Here is a 16,350-nt window from a genome sequence, read left to right as displayed (position 1 = left end):
TTTGCAAAAAAAAAAAAAAAAAAAAAAAAAAAATTTTCTTTCCTGGGGAAAAAGAGACCCGACTTTTAGAGGCCTGTGGTAAGGAAGCCCTGAAGATGTGGACTGGGTCCCCTGTCAGCGCTGCCCCGCTAGCTTTTCCTGGAAAGGTCTACGAATAAAACAGGGCTGGTGGTGTACCTGTCTCAGGTGAGTCCCTGGTGGGCACCTCTCGGTGGTGGGCACCCCTCGTGGGGGGCACGCGTGGAGCTGGCTGGAGAAGGGGGCCCGGCCGGCCCAGGAGGAGGCCCTTGGCATTCAGGGGCTCTGCCGCTTCAGCCAGGCACTCCCTCTCCGGGGCTGGCACCATGGGGTCCGGAGCCACCCCTGCCCCAAAGGGACATGGAGGATTGGGAAGCCGCTGGGTGCGCCCCTCCCCCAGGCCCTGCAACACCTGCTGGAGGCTCAGTCACCCAGGAGAGCCCGGGATTCCCGCTGGAACTGCCTTTCTTCCCATAAATCCCCATGGAGTGAGTGTCAGGACTTCAAAGCCCACGGCCTGGCCCTGGTTTACAGGTGGGAAAACTGAGGCTTTGAGACAGAACAGGATGGATTTGCCTGCTGGCAACTGGTGCCTCAGCCTCTGCCCCCTGAGAAAGCATCAAGCAACATCTTCCGGGGGCCTCAGGACCTGCAAGAGACCCCATGGGCTTTCTCTACCCTGTGCCCACTTTCCCAGCCCTGCAGTACTGCCTGGGAGAGTTACCCCTCAGCCAGAGTGCAAAGGGCATCAACTAGCCAGGCCCACGCTGACCCCACAAGCATGAGGTTGGGGGCAGAAGTCTCCTAGCCCAGCTCCTCCGGGGCCTGCTGGGAGGACGGAGGAGGGTTCAGTGCCACCAGAGCGCCCACCATGGACTAGGTCTGATGTACCCATGTCCCTGTTCAGTCCAGAGACAGCTCTGGTGCCCCACAGGGTGAATGAAGGGAGAAGTCACCGGAAACATTCCAGGGAGCCCTGCCCTGGCCCTCTCGCTTCTCTGGAAAAGGATTCCCAGAATAGAGTTGGGGGAGGTAGGCATGGGCCCCAAGGTATCTTGTGTACCCTGGGGCCCTGCAGAGGGTGGGCTCATCACTCCACCCTCGTCCCACGTTCAACCCCCTCAGTCCCCCACCCACCACGCCCAGCGGGGGGCCAGGGCGCTGATGCAGGAAGCTGGCTGGGCTTCTGGGTGGGCCTCTCCGTAAGAAAGAAGGACACGGAGGCAGGGTAGAAACGACTGTGTATTCCCTGGTTACAAAGCGGGGCTGTGGCGGTCATCAGCGTGTCCGGCGGGTCAGCAGACCAGCAGGGCCTCGTCATCACTGGCCTCCAACGTTGGGGAGCAGGGTGGCGGGGGGCTCCTGCAGACACCCAGTGGCTCTGGTGGGTGGGGGCCTAGGGTGCTGCCGGCAGTGGGGGCCGGGGGGTGAGGGCCCTGGGCCGAGCAGGACTCCCGAGGCATGTCCACAGGGGCTGGGTTGTCCACCAGAGGGTCCCTGCCGGCCTTTCTGTCCTTGTGCACTGGCCTGGCCTCTGGGTCCCGCAGGCCCGAGGGGGGCGGCACAGAAGGCCCCACCTCCGGTGCGTGGCTAGGGGCGCCGGGGGGCCCCTCCCCGGCTGCCCCTGGGCTGCCTGTGTCTGTTAGGGGTGCCGGGGGGTCTAGGCCAGCCCCCGGTGCCGGCTGGAGGAGCCCGTCACCCAGCACCGTCTGTGAGGTGCGCGCAGCCGTCAGCAGCGGGATCTGTCCGCGCGGTGCCCGCGGCCGGTGAAAGAGCCGGTTCCAGAGGCGGCCGAGGCGGCGGCGGGAGGGCCCGCGGCGGGAGGCATGCCGGCGCATCTGTCGCCGCATGGCCGTGCGAAGGTTCTGTAGCACCGAGGCCTGGAGGGTGGGGCGGCGGCTGAGGGGGCAGAGGTCAGCACGACCCCCGAGGACCCAGAGACCAACTTGTCCCCTCCCCGGCCATGGCCTGCTATGTCACCTGTCCAGGCCTCATCTCCCGCCTCCCTCGACCCCTGGACCAGCCTGGCCGCATGCTCTCCGACCTGGCCCCTCGGCCTCCCTGTCTTGGGTGCTTTCCGAGGTCTGGCCGGTGGGGTCTCACGCCCTCTGGCTCACCTGTGACGCACTGTAGACGGGAAAGTCCTCCACGGGTGGAATGAGGCCCTGTGCGATGAGCTGCCCGTAGGACGGGGGTGCCTCTCGCCGCACAAACTCAGCCTCCAGGCGTGTCATCTGGGTCTCAAAGGCCCTGAAAGCAAGGGCAGAAGGGCAGCATGGCGGGGCTGCGGGGACCCCCCCACTTCCCACCTCCCACAGAGGCTCCGCAGCAGGACGTGGGACCCCGTCCTTCCATCCAGACATCCTGAGCTGCCCAGACCCGAGAAGCCCCGTGTGGATGGCCCGAGCCCCAGCTCACGAGCCCAGGGCCTCGCTCCAGTGACAGGAGGAAAGCGAGGCTCTGGCCCCGCCGCCCACCTGTACTCCTGCGTGCGCAGGGAGTAGAGCTTGAAGGCGCAGCCCAGGGCAATGACGAGTAGCAGGCCGCAGACCAGGCTGCCGATGAGCGCGGCGGTGATGACCTTGCGGGGCACGGCCGCCAGGCAGCCGTGCTCGTCGCTGCCGTCCTGGCAGTCCTCCTGGCCGTCACAGCGCCACGTCTCGAAGATGCACAGGTTGGTGCCACAGTGGAAGGTGCCCGGCTGGCAGGAGAAGCAGTTCTTCTCGTCGGCGCCATCGGGGCAGCTTTTCTGATTGTTGCAGCGGTCGGCCGGCGTGTAACAGAGGCCGCTGCCACCCTCACAGGGGTACTGGTCGGGGGGGCAGGCGGGGCAGCCCTGCTCGTCCCGGCCGCTGGCGCAGTGCCACCAGCCGTCGCAGCGCTGCGGCTCCGAGAAGCAGCCCTGCTCGCCTGTGTCCTCCACGTCGCCCTCGCGGCTGCTCCCACACGGCTGCTCCCATGGAAGGCAATAGCCCTTCACCTGGTAGGTGGCGTTGAAGCCGTGGCCGGCGCTGCGGGCACGGGCGTGGTAGGCCACGGTGAGGCGGCCCTGGGCGGCCTCGAGGCTCACGGGCCGGTGATTGCTGCGGTAGGAGAGCGTCTGCAGCAGGCGGTCCCCGCGCTCGCCCAGGCCCTCGTATACCTGCACGTAGTCGTCGTAGCCCAGCCGCAGTTCCAGCTGCAGCAGCACGCGCCGTGGGTCCTGCGTGTCCACCAGCCACGTGCAGTGAAGGTCCGAGGGCCCGCGGGCCGCACCGAACAGGTCTGGGGAGGCGAAGGAGCCATAGAAGCTGCCCAGGCGCCGGCCGCAGGCCAGGTCAGGGCAGCCAGCCTCATCGGAGCCATCGCCGCAGTCCTGAGTGCCGTCGCAGCGCCGCTCGGCGGGCAGGCAGCGCGTGGAGCGCGCCCCGCTGCAGGGGAAGGTGCCCCCGGGGCACAGGCTGCCCGGCGGCTCGGAGGCGGGCGCCGAGCAGTTGCCCTCATCAGAGCCGTCGCCGCACTCATCCACGGTGTTGCACTGCCACGGGCCCGGCAAGCACTTGCCGTTGTCACAGCGGAACTCGTCAGCCTGGCAGGATGCCTGGCCCAGCTTCCCTGTGGGGTGAAGTGCGTAGTAGAGACAGTCAGGGGCAAGCAGAGCTGCCCTTCAGCCTGGGGCCAGCAGCCGGCGTGTGGTGCCCCCATCCCAGCGGGGCCTCTGCAGGGTCCAGGGAGAGGCAGGATCCAAGGAGAAGGGCCCTGGACGCTCCATGGCCAACTGAGGGGCAGAGACCCTTCAAATGCCAGGGCAGGCCCAGGTCCTGACCTGAGCTGGGGGTAAGGGGTGAGCTCCCCACTCTGGCCAAGTCTATGAAGCGGGGTCAGTGACCTCGAGGGGCTCCAAGGCACCCTGCGGCAGCAACATGACCAGTCTCCGTCCCAACACTGGGCTCCAACTGACAGGTCTGCTGGGGGAGACCCTGCAGGGGGTGGGTCGATGGAGGGTGCCGCCCTGGTCCCCCAGGAGCCCATGTGCAGACACTGAGGTGCCCTGCCCGCCCTACCACCGGCATCACCTCGGATGTATGAGAGACGGAAGCCCTGGGCCTGGCCAGGGCTGGAGGCGTCCGAGTGGAAGAAGATCCAAACGTGGTCCCGGGCAGAGATGAAGGCGGGCGGGATGGCGGAGCCACAGAGCCGGAAGGCCTCCTGGCGGGGCGGGGCCGCTGGGCCCAGCATGAGCCAGTCCAGGGAGCACTGGTGGGACTCCTCCACGTCAAAGTTGCGGAAGCTGCGGGGGGGCGGAGAGGGCCGCCGACGTGGGTGGGTGGCCAGGGACCAGCAGGGAACGGTCATGCCTGAGCTCACGGCAAGGACAGCCAGCCCCACTGTCCCTCCTCTCCTCCACTCCCAGCTGCTCGGTGGGCCCTCCAGGGGTCTGAGGGTGGCTCCATGAAGAATCAGGACAGCGTGGACAGCCTGGGTCACATCAGCCCCAGTGCAGCCTCTCCACCCTCGGTCAGCACACACACACACACACACACACACACACACACACACACACACACACACACACGGTGCCCCAACCCAAAGCCAAAGTGGAGGGGGAGGCAGGCGCCCCATGGTAGGCAATTCCCTCCACTTACACTCTCCCCTGAAGGACAAGGCCCGAGGGTTCAGATCCCCACCGTGCTGGCTCTGCTGGGACAGACGCTGCACAAATCCCAGGCTTGTACACTGAGGGGACCCATGCGAACCGGGCTGGCCTAGGCTGGGGCTGGGGCACAGCTCAGCACCTGGGGAGAAACACTGGCCCTGGACCCCCTGGCCCAGGCTGTGGGATAAACAGAGCCATGGAGTACTCTAGAGGTGGCCAGGAAGGCTGGAGTCTTTGAAGAGACTCCCAGAGGCCACAGGGAAACGGGCCCAGACCCTGATGGTGCCCATCACACCCCTGTGCCTTGGACCGACTGGGGGCTTCCGGGCTTTGCATTTAGGAGAGTGACTCCTCATGACCTCCCCAGTCCAGGGGTCCAGCCTCAGTTCCACCATCTGATCACCTCACCCCGTTTCCCTCTGCATGTCCCCGCAGCTCAAGCGCCTGGGCTCCTGCCTGGTCCCCTTTCCCGCCGAGACCACGCCAAGGCCCCTGGGGAAAACATGCTCTGGGCTCAGTGCCAGCCTGGCCTCAAGCCACCCCTGCAGGACAGACAGGACACCTCTGCCACCTCACAGACAGCTGGGCCATGCCCACCAGTCCCAGGGCTCCCCCCCCTGGCAGGCCTGAGGTGACGGACAGCCCCGCAAGCCCATGAGAGAGGCTCAGGGCAGGACGAGGCCCAGGTCTGGGCAGCCGGCACCAGAGGCCCACGCTCACACGCTCACATGCACCCACATGCATACAACTCGTACGTGTGCACATGTAGACTCACACACATACTTGCACACATACACGTCTGCTCACTCGTGCCCACACCTACCCACACACGTGCTCACACATGCACACACACCTGTCCTTTATACCTGCTCAGATGGGGCTCACGCACATACACAAGCACACGTGAGTGCTCACACATGTGCACACACATCTGGTCACTGTGCTTGCCACGTGCACTCACATGCACACCATCACACTCACATTCAGTGTGTGTAGGCCCACATCGGTTCCCTCTGACACCCCCGGGGCCCCCATACCTGATGGTGATCATGTCCCCACGGTCACCCTGGATGTACCAGCTGCAGTTGGTGCCCGGTGGGTAGTTGAGGGGCCAGGCTGGGCTGTAGATGACACCGCGTCGTTCCGTGTGCTGCTCCAGTTTCCCGCTGCAGGCGGCTGTCAGGAGAGGAGGCTGAGAGATGCTAGCCTCACCTTTGGGTGGGAGGGGGTAGTGAGGGAGGGGGACACTTGAGCCCCCCATGGCTTGAGCACAGGCCTTCCCCGGGGTGGGATCAAGGCCAGCCAAGGTGGTCATGACCAAGAGGAAGGCCACAACTCGAGACTTCATGGAAGTGGTGTGTATGGCGTGGGCCAAGGAGGGCCCACCTTGTGCCCCAGAGCCTAGGTCTTATCCCTCATCCCCGGCAGGGCTGGGAGCGAGCCCACCAACTCCCCTTGGCACCTCAGTGGAGAATCCTGCAGCCCTAGGCGCAGGCAGACCCACTATGGTTCCCTGCCTGTCCCCCTCCTCCCACCCTGGGGCTGACTAAATACAGGCCTCAGCCCGGGAGGGAAGGGGCTTTGCTCACCCAACACATATTTACTGAAGACCTACTATATGGCAAGCACAAGTGGTAGGCATGCTCGTAAGACAGGCAAAAGCCTGGCTCTGTGGAGCTCACAGGCTGGGGAAGGAGCAGACAGACTATGCAGATACCCTGGGTGAAGTGAAGATTATAAAACAGGCCTGAAAGGAGGACCCGATGTCCCAAGGTGGCTGGAAATGCAGGCTGGGTCTGATGGCACCTTGTGTGGCATTTGGGTTTTATCCTGAGCCTAAGTGGGAAGCCACCAGGGGTGGATGTTGTAACCAGATGAGGAAACTGAGGCTCAGAGAGGGTAAGTGAGCTGCCCATGGCCACACAGCAGGTAAGCCAGGGCCCACCCTGGTCCTCTAACGGGCTCAGCCTCTCACTGCCAGCCTTGAGCCAACGCATTGATGAAGTGTCCACCGTACACTGTGTCAGGGACGAGCTCAGGGCATCACGCCGGCCAGCACGGGTGACGAGTGCCTCTATGCCCAGCCCCACCGGCCTCACTTTACCCACGTCCTTACACGTGCCCTCTGCTGAGCCCACCCAGCCTGAAGGCGGCAAACCCTGCCCCGGTGTGCCCTGGCCTTCCCAGGACCAGGAAGACCCTGCGCTTGGCTGCCCCCACCCCTCACAGCCCCTCCGTCATACTTCTTCATCTGATCTTCACAACAGCCGGCAGCACAGGTGGGGCCCATTATACAGATGGAGAAACTGAGGCTCGAGGAGACAAATGATGACGCTTTTCCCGAGCCCAGCAATACCACCTCCTCTCTCCCACTGCCTGGCCCCTTCCACCGTTGCCCTGGAAGTAGGGTCTCTCTGCTAGCTCTCAACAAGACTCTGAAACCCCAAAGGGCTCGGGTACAGAAGGGAGAGTGAAAGCCCTCCAGCCACCTCCCACAATCTTAGGAGGGTACACGCGGAGGTCCGGGTGATCCAACACTGTGACTAGCAGGGAGTTAGCCCCCAGCGGTGGCTCACAGGAGCATCAGGGGACTAGAAGAGAAACACCCACCCTGACCCTAAAGCGAGGCTGACCACGCTCAGGTCGCCATCAGAGCGACAGTCGTGGGTCGGCAAGGTACCAGCCAGGGTTCTCCGCTTGGCACTCAGTGTGGCCTGGGAGGCCAGCCTCCCTGAGCCTCAGATTTCTCACAGCCCAGGAGGGTAAGGACTAAACAAACGGAGGGGCGGCCAGGGGCCTGAGCAACGTGTTCCCTCTGACAGGTGAGGCCGCCGGCTTTATAGGCCTCACAGAGACGCTGGGTGCTGACCTGGGGACACCCTGGGAGGCATGAGGTTATGAAACCCAGAAGAGGCTTCTCCTCCTGCAGGGTGCTGGGTGGGAGGTCCCCAGGCAGGGCTGGGAGCACATCTTCCCCCCACACTGAGTCTCTAAAGCAGAGGTTACACCTGGAGTTGGAGGCTCCACCAGCCAGTGTGGGAGTCACCTCCTGTCCCCTCCGCCCCCAGGACAAGGCCTGAGGCAAAGCAATACCTACCCTGGCCCAGAGGCTTCCCCTATGGGATGGAGCACTCATGGAGGCCGGGTTTCCCACACTGGCCAGGGAAAGCCAGGCCCGCGAGGACCTGTGTCTGGCCCTTCTTTCATGAGTAGGGAAGCCTGTCTCTCCAACCACCAGCCTAGTCAAGAGCAGATGACTGGACAGCTGCCAGCCCAGCTCTGCCTCTCAGCAAAGCCCCTGACAACACAACCCCCAAACAGTCTCACCCCTGAGTGCCCCCTGGCTGCCCCAGAAATTCCCACGTCGCGGGCAGCAGTGTCACGCAGTCACTGTTTATTCTTCTCCAAAGGGGGCCACAGAGACCATGGTTTCTGCAGCCGTCGGCCTGGCCCATGCAAAGTGACCGTGGAGCAGGAGGGAGGCCAGAGTCCGTGCAGGGCCCCAGACTGGACGCTGCCTGGCCGTGGGCCTGGAGGGCATCATCAGCTCAGACCACCGGCCCCAGGCTTTCTCGTTTCTGTGACGGCAGGCCTCACCCGCACTCCACCACCACCCCAGGACCCAAGCACAAGCAGCGGAAAGAGCCTCGTGAATCCAGTCCTGGGGTCCACATTGCCAGATACACCGTTGCACCCTAGGCCCCAGCTTGTCCATCAGTGAAATGGAGTCAGTGGGTGCTGCTTGTCTCAGGGTGGCTGGGAGATCTGGGGAAGCGGCAGTCTCTAGGCAGACGTGTGCGCTGCGTTGAGTAGCGGGGATGCCCATGGGAGGTGAGGGTAGTGATGGGGTGTGTGATGATGGGTGGGCAGCAAGGGGAGCTGGGAGATACTGATGCAGGGTGGAGGGTCTTGGGGGGTGTTTAGGGGCAGTCAGAGAGGTCTGTCTGAGCTTAACTGGGGGTGACCTATGTTCACTCGGGCAGAAGATTGCTCGGCCCTCGGGTCAAGGTGGCCTGCTCAAGGGGGCAAGGGATGACTGAGCACTTTTAGACCAGTGTCCTTCTTTCCTGGTCCAAAGAGACGTCAAATACTCCTGAGAGGGTACAAGCAAGGCCTGAGGGCGCACAGCGTACAGATCTGGTTTCCAGAGGCCATCGTTACTCCGGACAACCTGCTGCTGTAACCAATGACTGGGAGCTTGGAGCCCCACCAAAGCACTTGGGCGCAGCTGCCAGGTGACGGGAGAACAGCCGAAGACCCTGCCCAGGCTCACCACCCCGCCGGGTCACAGTGGCCACACAGCGGAGCCCAGAGTCTGGGGTGGTCCGACCCAGTTAGTGCCTGACAACCTGGGGCAGGACGGGGTCTGAGAGGCAAAAACCTGTGAGGTTCCCGGGCAGCCCAGCTGGGCCCTCCGGGGGGTCTGAGCCCAGTGAGGGCTGGGAAGGGGCAGGCCAGACAGTGATGATCTGGGCTCCTCAGTAGGAATCGCAGGGAAACCCTGAAAACTGCAGCAGCGTGAAGCTTTGGGTGGAGGGAGACACCTCTGGCAGCACCAACTGGTCTCCACTTCCCTCAGCAATGCTAGAGGGTCAGCGATGGGCTCCAGGACAGTCCCAGGCCCAGACCACCACCTGTGGCTGTACAGGACACCATGGGGTGCCAGGCACAGGCAAGCTGGACCCTGCTGGCAGCCAAACATGAGGGTGGACCTGGATGGCTGTCTTTCCTGGCTCTAGGAGTGGACCTTGTCCCTGGAGCATTTCTTTTCTAAACGTGGAGCAGACATGTTTGGAGCCACATGCCCACCCACTACACCAGCAGGAGGGCTGGCCTGGGCTCACATTTGTAAGACCTGACACCCTCAGGTCCCCTTCCCCCATGCCCACTCTCTACCATAGCCACAGACACCTGACCCAGGTGAGGCCAGTCAGTCGTCTCCTGGAAATGAGGATGGGGAGACTGGGTGGTTAGCTGTGGGGGCCAGGACGCCAGGCAGGGCCGAGGCTGGCTCAGTGCTGAGCAAGGCAGGGCCCTGGGCCAGCAGAGTCAGCAGAGGAGACCAGGCTGCCGGGAGCAGGAGCTGGTGGGCAGGGAGAAGGGAGACTGAGGATGCATCTGAGAGACGGGCCCGTGAGAGCAGCTTCTGTGGACCCTGAGCCTCCCCATCCCAGGGACCGCAGCCAGCAGAGAGCCCTCTCCCTGAGGCGGCCTCAGTGGGTTTCTGCTGCAAGCCGGGCCCCGAGCAGAACTAGAAATCCCAGGTACCTCCTTCCCCATGATGCAGCTCAGCACACAGCAAACAAGTCCGCGACCCCCAGACTCCAGCTCCCAAGGCCCTTAAGATGTCTCACAGTGGCACCAAGGGCCACAGGGGCCTGGGCCTATGCATTCGCCAACCCCTGGCAGCCCCCTCAGCAAAGGACAAATGCTCCTGATGGCCTCAGCCTCCCTCCCGCTCCTGGCAGCCTTCGCTGTGCTCGGCACTAGGCCCAAGCACAAAGACGGCCAGTGGATGGACGGACCCACGCGGACAGGCAGGAGGCAGCCGCGGAGTTCTAACCGTGTTTTCTTAGACTCCATATGTCTATTTGGCATCCACTAACCACAGGGCCAAACTATCAGCCAAAGTGTTTACCTCTCTCCTGCAAACCAGTTTGCCTGAAACTGGTCTTTCCTGGGCAGACTGGCTGATCCGAGGCTGAGTCTCCTCACTCTCTTCTTATCTAACTCACACACCAAGCCAATATTTCATCCCAGGGTCAGGTACCAGGCACCGAGAGGCCACCCCCATAGCCCAGAGCCCTCGGGAATTATTCAAATTAGCCAATCCTAAGCTGCTTCCGCTGCCCTGCCTTGCCTTTCCCACTGAAACTCCAATCAAGGCTCTGGCCTAGGCCTTCCCCTCACTCCTATGTCTGCCTTGACCAAACCTGGTATTTCCCCTGTGACCCTATGTGGCATGGCATGTGCCCTCCTCACAAGACACATAAGTAATAAATCCCTCCATCAATGGCTTTGGTCTCTCGGTGTTGTCACTCAGCCATATCTTTATCAACTAAATCCCAGGTATAATTTTAAAGCAGGCAGGCATCTCATGGCGCCCCATGGCCCTCTGGGAACCCTACAGCCTACAGGAAGCACAATCCGTCAATTGTGTGGGCTGTGACAGTTTCCTAGTGGTATTAGGCCACCATGTGCCAACGCTGTGCTGAGCACCTTACCTCATTTGCCCGTTTAACCCTAATAAGCAGGCTTTGGGGTAGGGCCTGTTATTGCACCCATTTTACAGAACAGGAAACTGAGACTCAGAGAGGTGTAAGTTTGCCCAATGCCAAACAGCTCCTTTGTGATGCAGAAAAGATTCCCAGGGATTGAGGTAGAAAAAGGCCAGGTGACCTCAGGGGTGGAGCCAGGATTCTGAAGGCTGGTACTCAGAGGTCACTAAGCCAGGAGGGCTGGGAGGAAAGGAGCAAGGGGAGAAGCATCTTACTCACCTAAGGCAGGAACGGCGCTGCTGAGCCGCCCGGTGAGAACAATGTTCACTGCGGGAGACACAGAGAGAGTTCAGTGGATTGGGGGAGGGGCGTGGCTCTTGGGGCTCAAGCATCTGGGGCACAGGACAACACAGCCCAAACTCAGGCTGGTTCTCTTCATCTCGCAGGGTAAGGCCCAGAGTGCTGCCACAGAGACTTGTGCTCCCACCCCAGTCCTGCTGGGATGGGCAGAAGCGAGAACCTCGGGGTCTCAGCACCCACCTGAACACCCAGAGCGGAAGAGAGCAGGGTGCAAGCCCGACTGCACCAGACAGCTCCTGCCACTTGCCACACTTGGGAATTCTAACTTACTTGTGAGCGGGTGTGTTTCTGTTTCCTCTCAGGCTTGGGAACCATGGGCCTGGACCATCCTTCAGAGAGAGGCCCTTGCTCAACCTGGGCAGGCGGCCTGTTTGTCAAGGGGGCTCCTACCACCCTGTAGGGCTTCCTCCCTCTGAGGGGCCTCTCCAGCCAGGGAGGGAGGGAAACAGTTCTGATTACACCCATTTTACAGGCACTCACAGCTAACAGGGTTCAAGGTCCTCCTCACTGTGCCATACTGACCTTGAGAAGAGAGGCAAAGAATTTGCCTGCCACCTACCCCTTCAAGTACCCACCACCATGGGATTTGCCCTTTGCTTTCATCTACTGCTTTCCCGCAGGGGTTATGGGAATGGAAGATATGGGCAAACTCAACTTCCAGGGGTTCAGGGTGCCTCCTTCCCCAACATCAAGGATGCCAAGGGAAGCAGAGAGCATCTCTGCAGGGGTCAGCCCCCATCTGGTGAGGAAGCAGGGCCAGCTGCCCCCCTAGCAGTACACCCAGGCTCTGCTGGGCAGAGCCTATGCCTCATCTGGGCAGGGAGGGCCTTGGGAAGGCCAGAGGGTCTGCCCCTTGCCTTGCTCCCTGGGGAAGCCCAGCACCCAGCAGCACGTGACCACTGACAGATTGGGGAGTGGGCACTCTGGGGGCCGTGGCCTTTACTGAGACCCGCTCACACAGCTAAAGCAGGGGCCTTCCCCCAGCTCCTGGGTTCTTGGGGGTAGAGGAGGGTGCAACCTAAAATGAACAGGCTTCTTTTTTACTGTCATTTCAGTGGCTTCAACCAACCTATTGGGGTTACAGAGCCTTCACTAATGACACCATAGGGTGTCCCCTAATGACCCGAGGCTTAGATAATGGCCTCCCTCCTTCATCATGGTAAATAAAGGAGCCATGTGGCTTGAGGATTTAACTCCTTCCTTCCCTTCTCCCCCACACAAGGCCCTGGAAAGGTGGAAAGAAAAACTCCCGGTAGGGCTGGAGGGGTGGCCAGGCCTGGATGGGTCCCTTGGCCCTCCCCAGACACACCACCTGGGCTGATGAGGCCTGCCCCGCTGGGTCTGAGAAGCCACAAAGGGAAAACAGGAGTCATTCTAGCAGCTGCCTCCTGCCCGGCATCCTGACCCGGCTCCGGCTAGCTCCCGCCCCCAACCCACTCTGGGCAGGAAATAGTTCCTTGTTGAGGGGGCCACCGGCCCCAGCCCAGCTGGCTTCGCCTTTGTCCGCAGCTCCGGAGGCCCCCGACCCCCCATCGCCACCAGGCTAAGCACGGGCAGCCCAGGCAGAAAGCCACTGCCTGCCAACCCCAGGCGCCTGCACAGCGGGCCGCCCTGCGCACCACTCACCCGGGCTCCCGGACGCTCTTCCGAGCCGGGCGGGAGCCGGGGCTCCGCGGCCGGAGGCGCCCTCCCAGGCCTACGACCCCAGCAGGCCGGGGTCCTGGGGGCCGCAGTCTCCGCGGCCTCCGGCGGGAGCTCTCGCAGTGCCCGCTCTGGGAACTCCAGCCGCAACCGGGGGAGAGGGGCGCCCCGGGTGCGACCAGAGAGAGGTGCGGAGCTACAGAGGCAGGGGACAGACCCCGCCGTGCCCGCGCGGCCCACTCACCCAGGCAGACGACGGCGAGCTGTGCCCGGGCGCCCGGCGCCCCCTCCGGCCCCGCGGCAGCCCGCTTCTCCATGCCGGGGCCGGGCGGCCGCCCGCGGACGCCGCCTCCTGCCCCGCGCCTGCGGCTCCGGCTCGGGCTCGGGCTTGGGCTCGGGCTCCCGCGGCGGCTGCGGCCCGGGTGCGGGCGGCGGCTCCGGCGGCGACTTTGTGAGGCGGCGTTACAGGCCCGCAGCGCGCGCGGGGCCACATCGGCCGCGGCGTCACGGGCCCCGCGGGGGCTCAGCGGCGGCCGCCAGGGAGGACCCCTGCCCGCCGCTGCCCCCGCGCCCCGGGCGCCGCGCCGCGGCCGGCCTGTGCCCGGGGGCCCCCGGCGCGCCCATGCCCCGCGGCGCGCAGCCCGCCCGGCCCTGGCGCCCCTCGGCCACCCCGCGCTGCTCCCAGCCCTCCCGGCCGGTGCCGCCGGTGGAGCGTCAGCGGGTCTGTGGGTCCTGCCGCCCGGCCCCTCGCCCGCCTGAGCCCGGAGGCCGCGCCGCGCCAGCCACGTGACGTGCCCGCCGAGCCGCAGTGGCGCTGGCAGGACGGGTGCTGGCTGCTGGGGCGGGCCGGGGGCGCGCGCCCCGCCTCGGGTGCTGGACAGCTCCGCGCAGGCGGCCCCCGGCCAGTGCGTGCCCTCCGGCCCCTGAGCCTGGCTCTCCGAGCCGCCCTCCTCCCCGCCCAAGACTCGATCCCTCCCGGAGCCGGCTGTGATGGGAGGGGAGGGAAGAGGGTGGCAGAGAAAGGGGCTACGCGGGGCTGATTAGGGGCTGAGGGCAGGACGGCGCGTGGTGGAGCAGGACTAAGGCCTGTCTTCCGCGTGAGGTTCTTGCCACTCCGACCTGCCCCCCTCGTTTGCTACAGCCCAAGTAGCCCTGCCACATCCCTGAGATGAATCGCTCTGCGCAGAGCGAGGCCTGTGAGGGGACACTGGTGACCACTCTAAGAGGCCCTGAGCCCAGCCAGTCATCCCGACAAGCACTGGGAAATGGAGAGGAGGCCTGTTTCCCAGGCTTGGGGCCCCATCTGGGAGAGTTCTGGGCCCAGTAGAAGCAGAAACCGGGGAAACGGCTTGAGGAGGCCATATAGGGTTAAGCAGGGCCAACCCTCCTTCCGAGAGTGATGTGAAACCAGAGGTCCCCAAAGGTTCCCTCCCTGGCGTGGGAGGCTTGGCAAAGCCTGTCCCGCCTGCCCTGATGGAGGCTCAGGACCCCTCTCCCCCTTGATTTTCCCTGTTTAGGAAGGAAGGTAGAGAGTAACTCAACTAACTCATTTTCACTGTGCAGGCCAACTGGATTTTAATTTTTAAAAATTTGGAAAAAAAACCAACTTTAGGTTTTCTCTCTTTCCTTGTTCTCTCTCTTCTAATTCTTCTGGTGATTTTTCCAAAGCAGACTTCTTCTTGGGAGATGTATTAAAGGGTTTAAAAATCAAATAATGGGATAAATGACTCATTTATGGTAAAGAGCACTAGCCTGCTGTAATTTGGTTTCAGAATTTCCTCAGGCTGCTGACCGCCTTGCAATGGGCGTTTATGCTCAGCAAAAATGTTCAGCAGAAGTTGGGACACTGACAGTGAAGGTCTGCAGTTTTGTTTCCATTTGAAGATGCTTTCTACTTCGGTGTATGTTTTGCAAGCTCTATAAGGAATCCAAGGTTGAGGCCAATGAATGCCCTGGGGAGTCCTAGTGGAGCCTGCAGCAAAAAGAAAAATGTGAGCCCCTATATACACTTACCAAACTATCAAATATCAAATATCTTGAACCAAGTGGGAAAACATGGCTATATATAAAGCTCCAAGTTGCCCAATCTGCTCACACCCTGCTGTCAACCCTTAGAAACCCACACAGCAGGGGACAGGCAGCTCGGGAACCTCAGGCCGGTTGGAAACAACCCTTCCCACTGCGCAGTAGAGCAGGGTCATAAAACAACAACAACCTAACTTTATTTAAACTTTTGATAATTTGTTCAGCATGAATTTTTTTTGCATTTAGATTTTTTAAAATATGACTTATCTTGATTACTGGTTTTTTTGGCACAAACTTAGTCCCCCTGCCCATATTGAGACCTTAGCTATCTGATACCCCTTTCCGGTTTAGTCTCACAGTGGTCTAGTGCCCTCTAGAGGCTGCCGCCCCACGCAGGGGCCTCGCTAAGGGTCCCCAGTGTAACCCTGGCTCAGTCCTCTCCCCCAACACTTCTCACTACTTCTGGAGCAGTTCCTGGCAGCCTAATCTCTGCGGGAGGACTCGACACCCTGGCTGCAGTCACTGGGTCCCCCTCAACTTTTTAACAAACATTCTACCTTGGCTTGATTGTATCCAGGAGGTTTGTGTCCCTCACAACCCAAAATCTTCCAGCTACTGGAGAATTTAGTACTGGAAAGAGGGTGATGCAAGTAACAGACCCTGAGAACATGCAGACTGGTTGGGGCAGACAAGGGAGCAGCGGGGCAGAGGGATCCAGGCGGGGGATCAAGGTCCTCCTGGCAGGAAGCTGGCCTTCCCAGTTAGGAGGAAGCAAAGCTACTGTCCCTCACACATGTCTCATGAGATTCAGCCTGTGGGCCACTGAGGCCTTCAGCAATCTGCTCCAGGAGTGAGGAGAAGAGGGCAAGCAGAGAGGAGAAGGAAGGGGCATGGACGTGTCCCACATAAATCCCTGTCTGGAAGAACCCACTCACCAAAATGCAGGCACAAACTCAAGCCGGCTCTTACCCAGCTGGTTGCTGGACACTATGTAGAGGATGCCAAGTTGGATGGTAATTGTCTTTCTTTTTTTTCTTTTTTCTATTTTGGCCATGCTGCACGGTTTGCAGGATGTCAGTTCCCTGACCAGGGATTGAACCTGGGCCACAGCAATGAAAGCGCCGAATCCTAACCACTAGACCACCATGGAACTCCTGGTAATTGTCTTTCTTGATCTCAAATAGTTAATTTCTTTGAAGATCAAAGGCCAAATATGGCTTTGGCAAGCCAAACTGGAACAAGGGCTTATGACCACCTGGTCCAGGTTTACTGCAAGTGACTTCCAGGTGGGCAAACTCTTCATTGTCCAGACACCTCCCACTCGGCCATCTGCACCTTCCCTATGGTGCCCAGCTCAGTTCTGGCCACATCATTTACTGAGTCAATAATTTCTACTCCAATCCCCCGAGGCCAATCCATCACTAAGTCCTGATAGCTCATCCCCACAATGTA

General features: G+C 61.7%; 2 protein-coding genes across 3 annotated transcripts in view; one reads left to right on the top strand and one right to left on the bottom strand.

Annotated features, from left to right (window-relative positions):
• SLC7A10 (solute carrier family 7 member 10) overlaps window positions 1-774 on the top strand; it is a gene marked incomplete at its 3' end in the record, with an annotated part of 16,241 nt that extends 15,467 nt beyond the window's left edge. Inside the window, exon 11 of the mRNA XM_082367171.1 lies at window positions 716-774. Within this exon, the coding sequence (XP_082223297.1) occupies window positions 716-774 (59 nt within the window). The remainder of the gene's footprint in view (window positions 1-715) is intronic.
• A 473-nt stretch (window positions 775-1,247) lies between these two features.
• On the bottom strand, window positions 1,248-13,438 carry LRP3 (LDL receptor related protein 3). 2 transcript variants are annotated; one of them, XM_082366484.1, is made up of 7 exons: window positions 13,118-13,438; window positions 11,152-11,199; window positions 5,692-5,866; window positions 4,074-4,288; window positions 2,496-3,612; window positions 2,136-2,268; window positions 1,248-1,898 (listed from the first exon to the last, which is right to left on the bottom strand). In XM_082366484.1, exons 1-7 carry the CDS (start codon window positions 13,188-13,190, stop codon window positions 1,314-1,316), a joined length of 2,346 nt encoding a protein of 781 aa, XP_082222610.1. In that variant the 5' UTR covers window positions 13,191-13,438; the 3' UTR covers window positions 1,248-1,313. The 2 variants fall into 2 exon arrangements, with proteins under 2 accessions (XP_082222610.1, XP_082222611.1); XM_082366485.1 differs by having other exon boundaries at window positions 5,692-5,830; window positions 13,118-13,434.
• Between the last annotated feature and the right edge of the window lie 2,912 nt (window positions 13,439-16,350).

This window comes from Balaenoptera borealis (genome assembly GCF_965194805.1).
Source record: "Balaenoptera borealis genome assembly, chromosome: 19".
Classification (NCBI taxonomy): Eukaryota; Metazoa; Chordata; class Mammalia; order Artiodactyla; family Balaenopteridae; genus Balaenoptera; species Balaenoptera borealis.
This window is presented reverse-complemented; position numbering and strand designations above follow the sequence as displayed.

Bases quoted from the DNA above. Each gene is read 5' to 3' on its own strand.
- LRP3 (XM_082366484.1), bottom strand. From the start codon at position 13,190: ATGGAGAAGCGGGCTGCCGCGGGGCCGGAGGGGGCGCCGGGCGCCCGG. The intron at 2,269-2,495 runs GTGGGCGGCGGG...CCTTGCTTTCAG, and splicing joins CTGCGCACGCAGGAGTACAG to GGCCTTTGAGACCCAGATGA. The intron at 1,899-2,135 runs GTGAGCCAGAGG...CCCACCCTCCAG, and splicing joins CCGTCTACAGTGCGTCACAG to GCCTCGGTGCTACAGAACCT.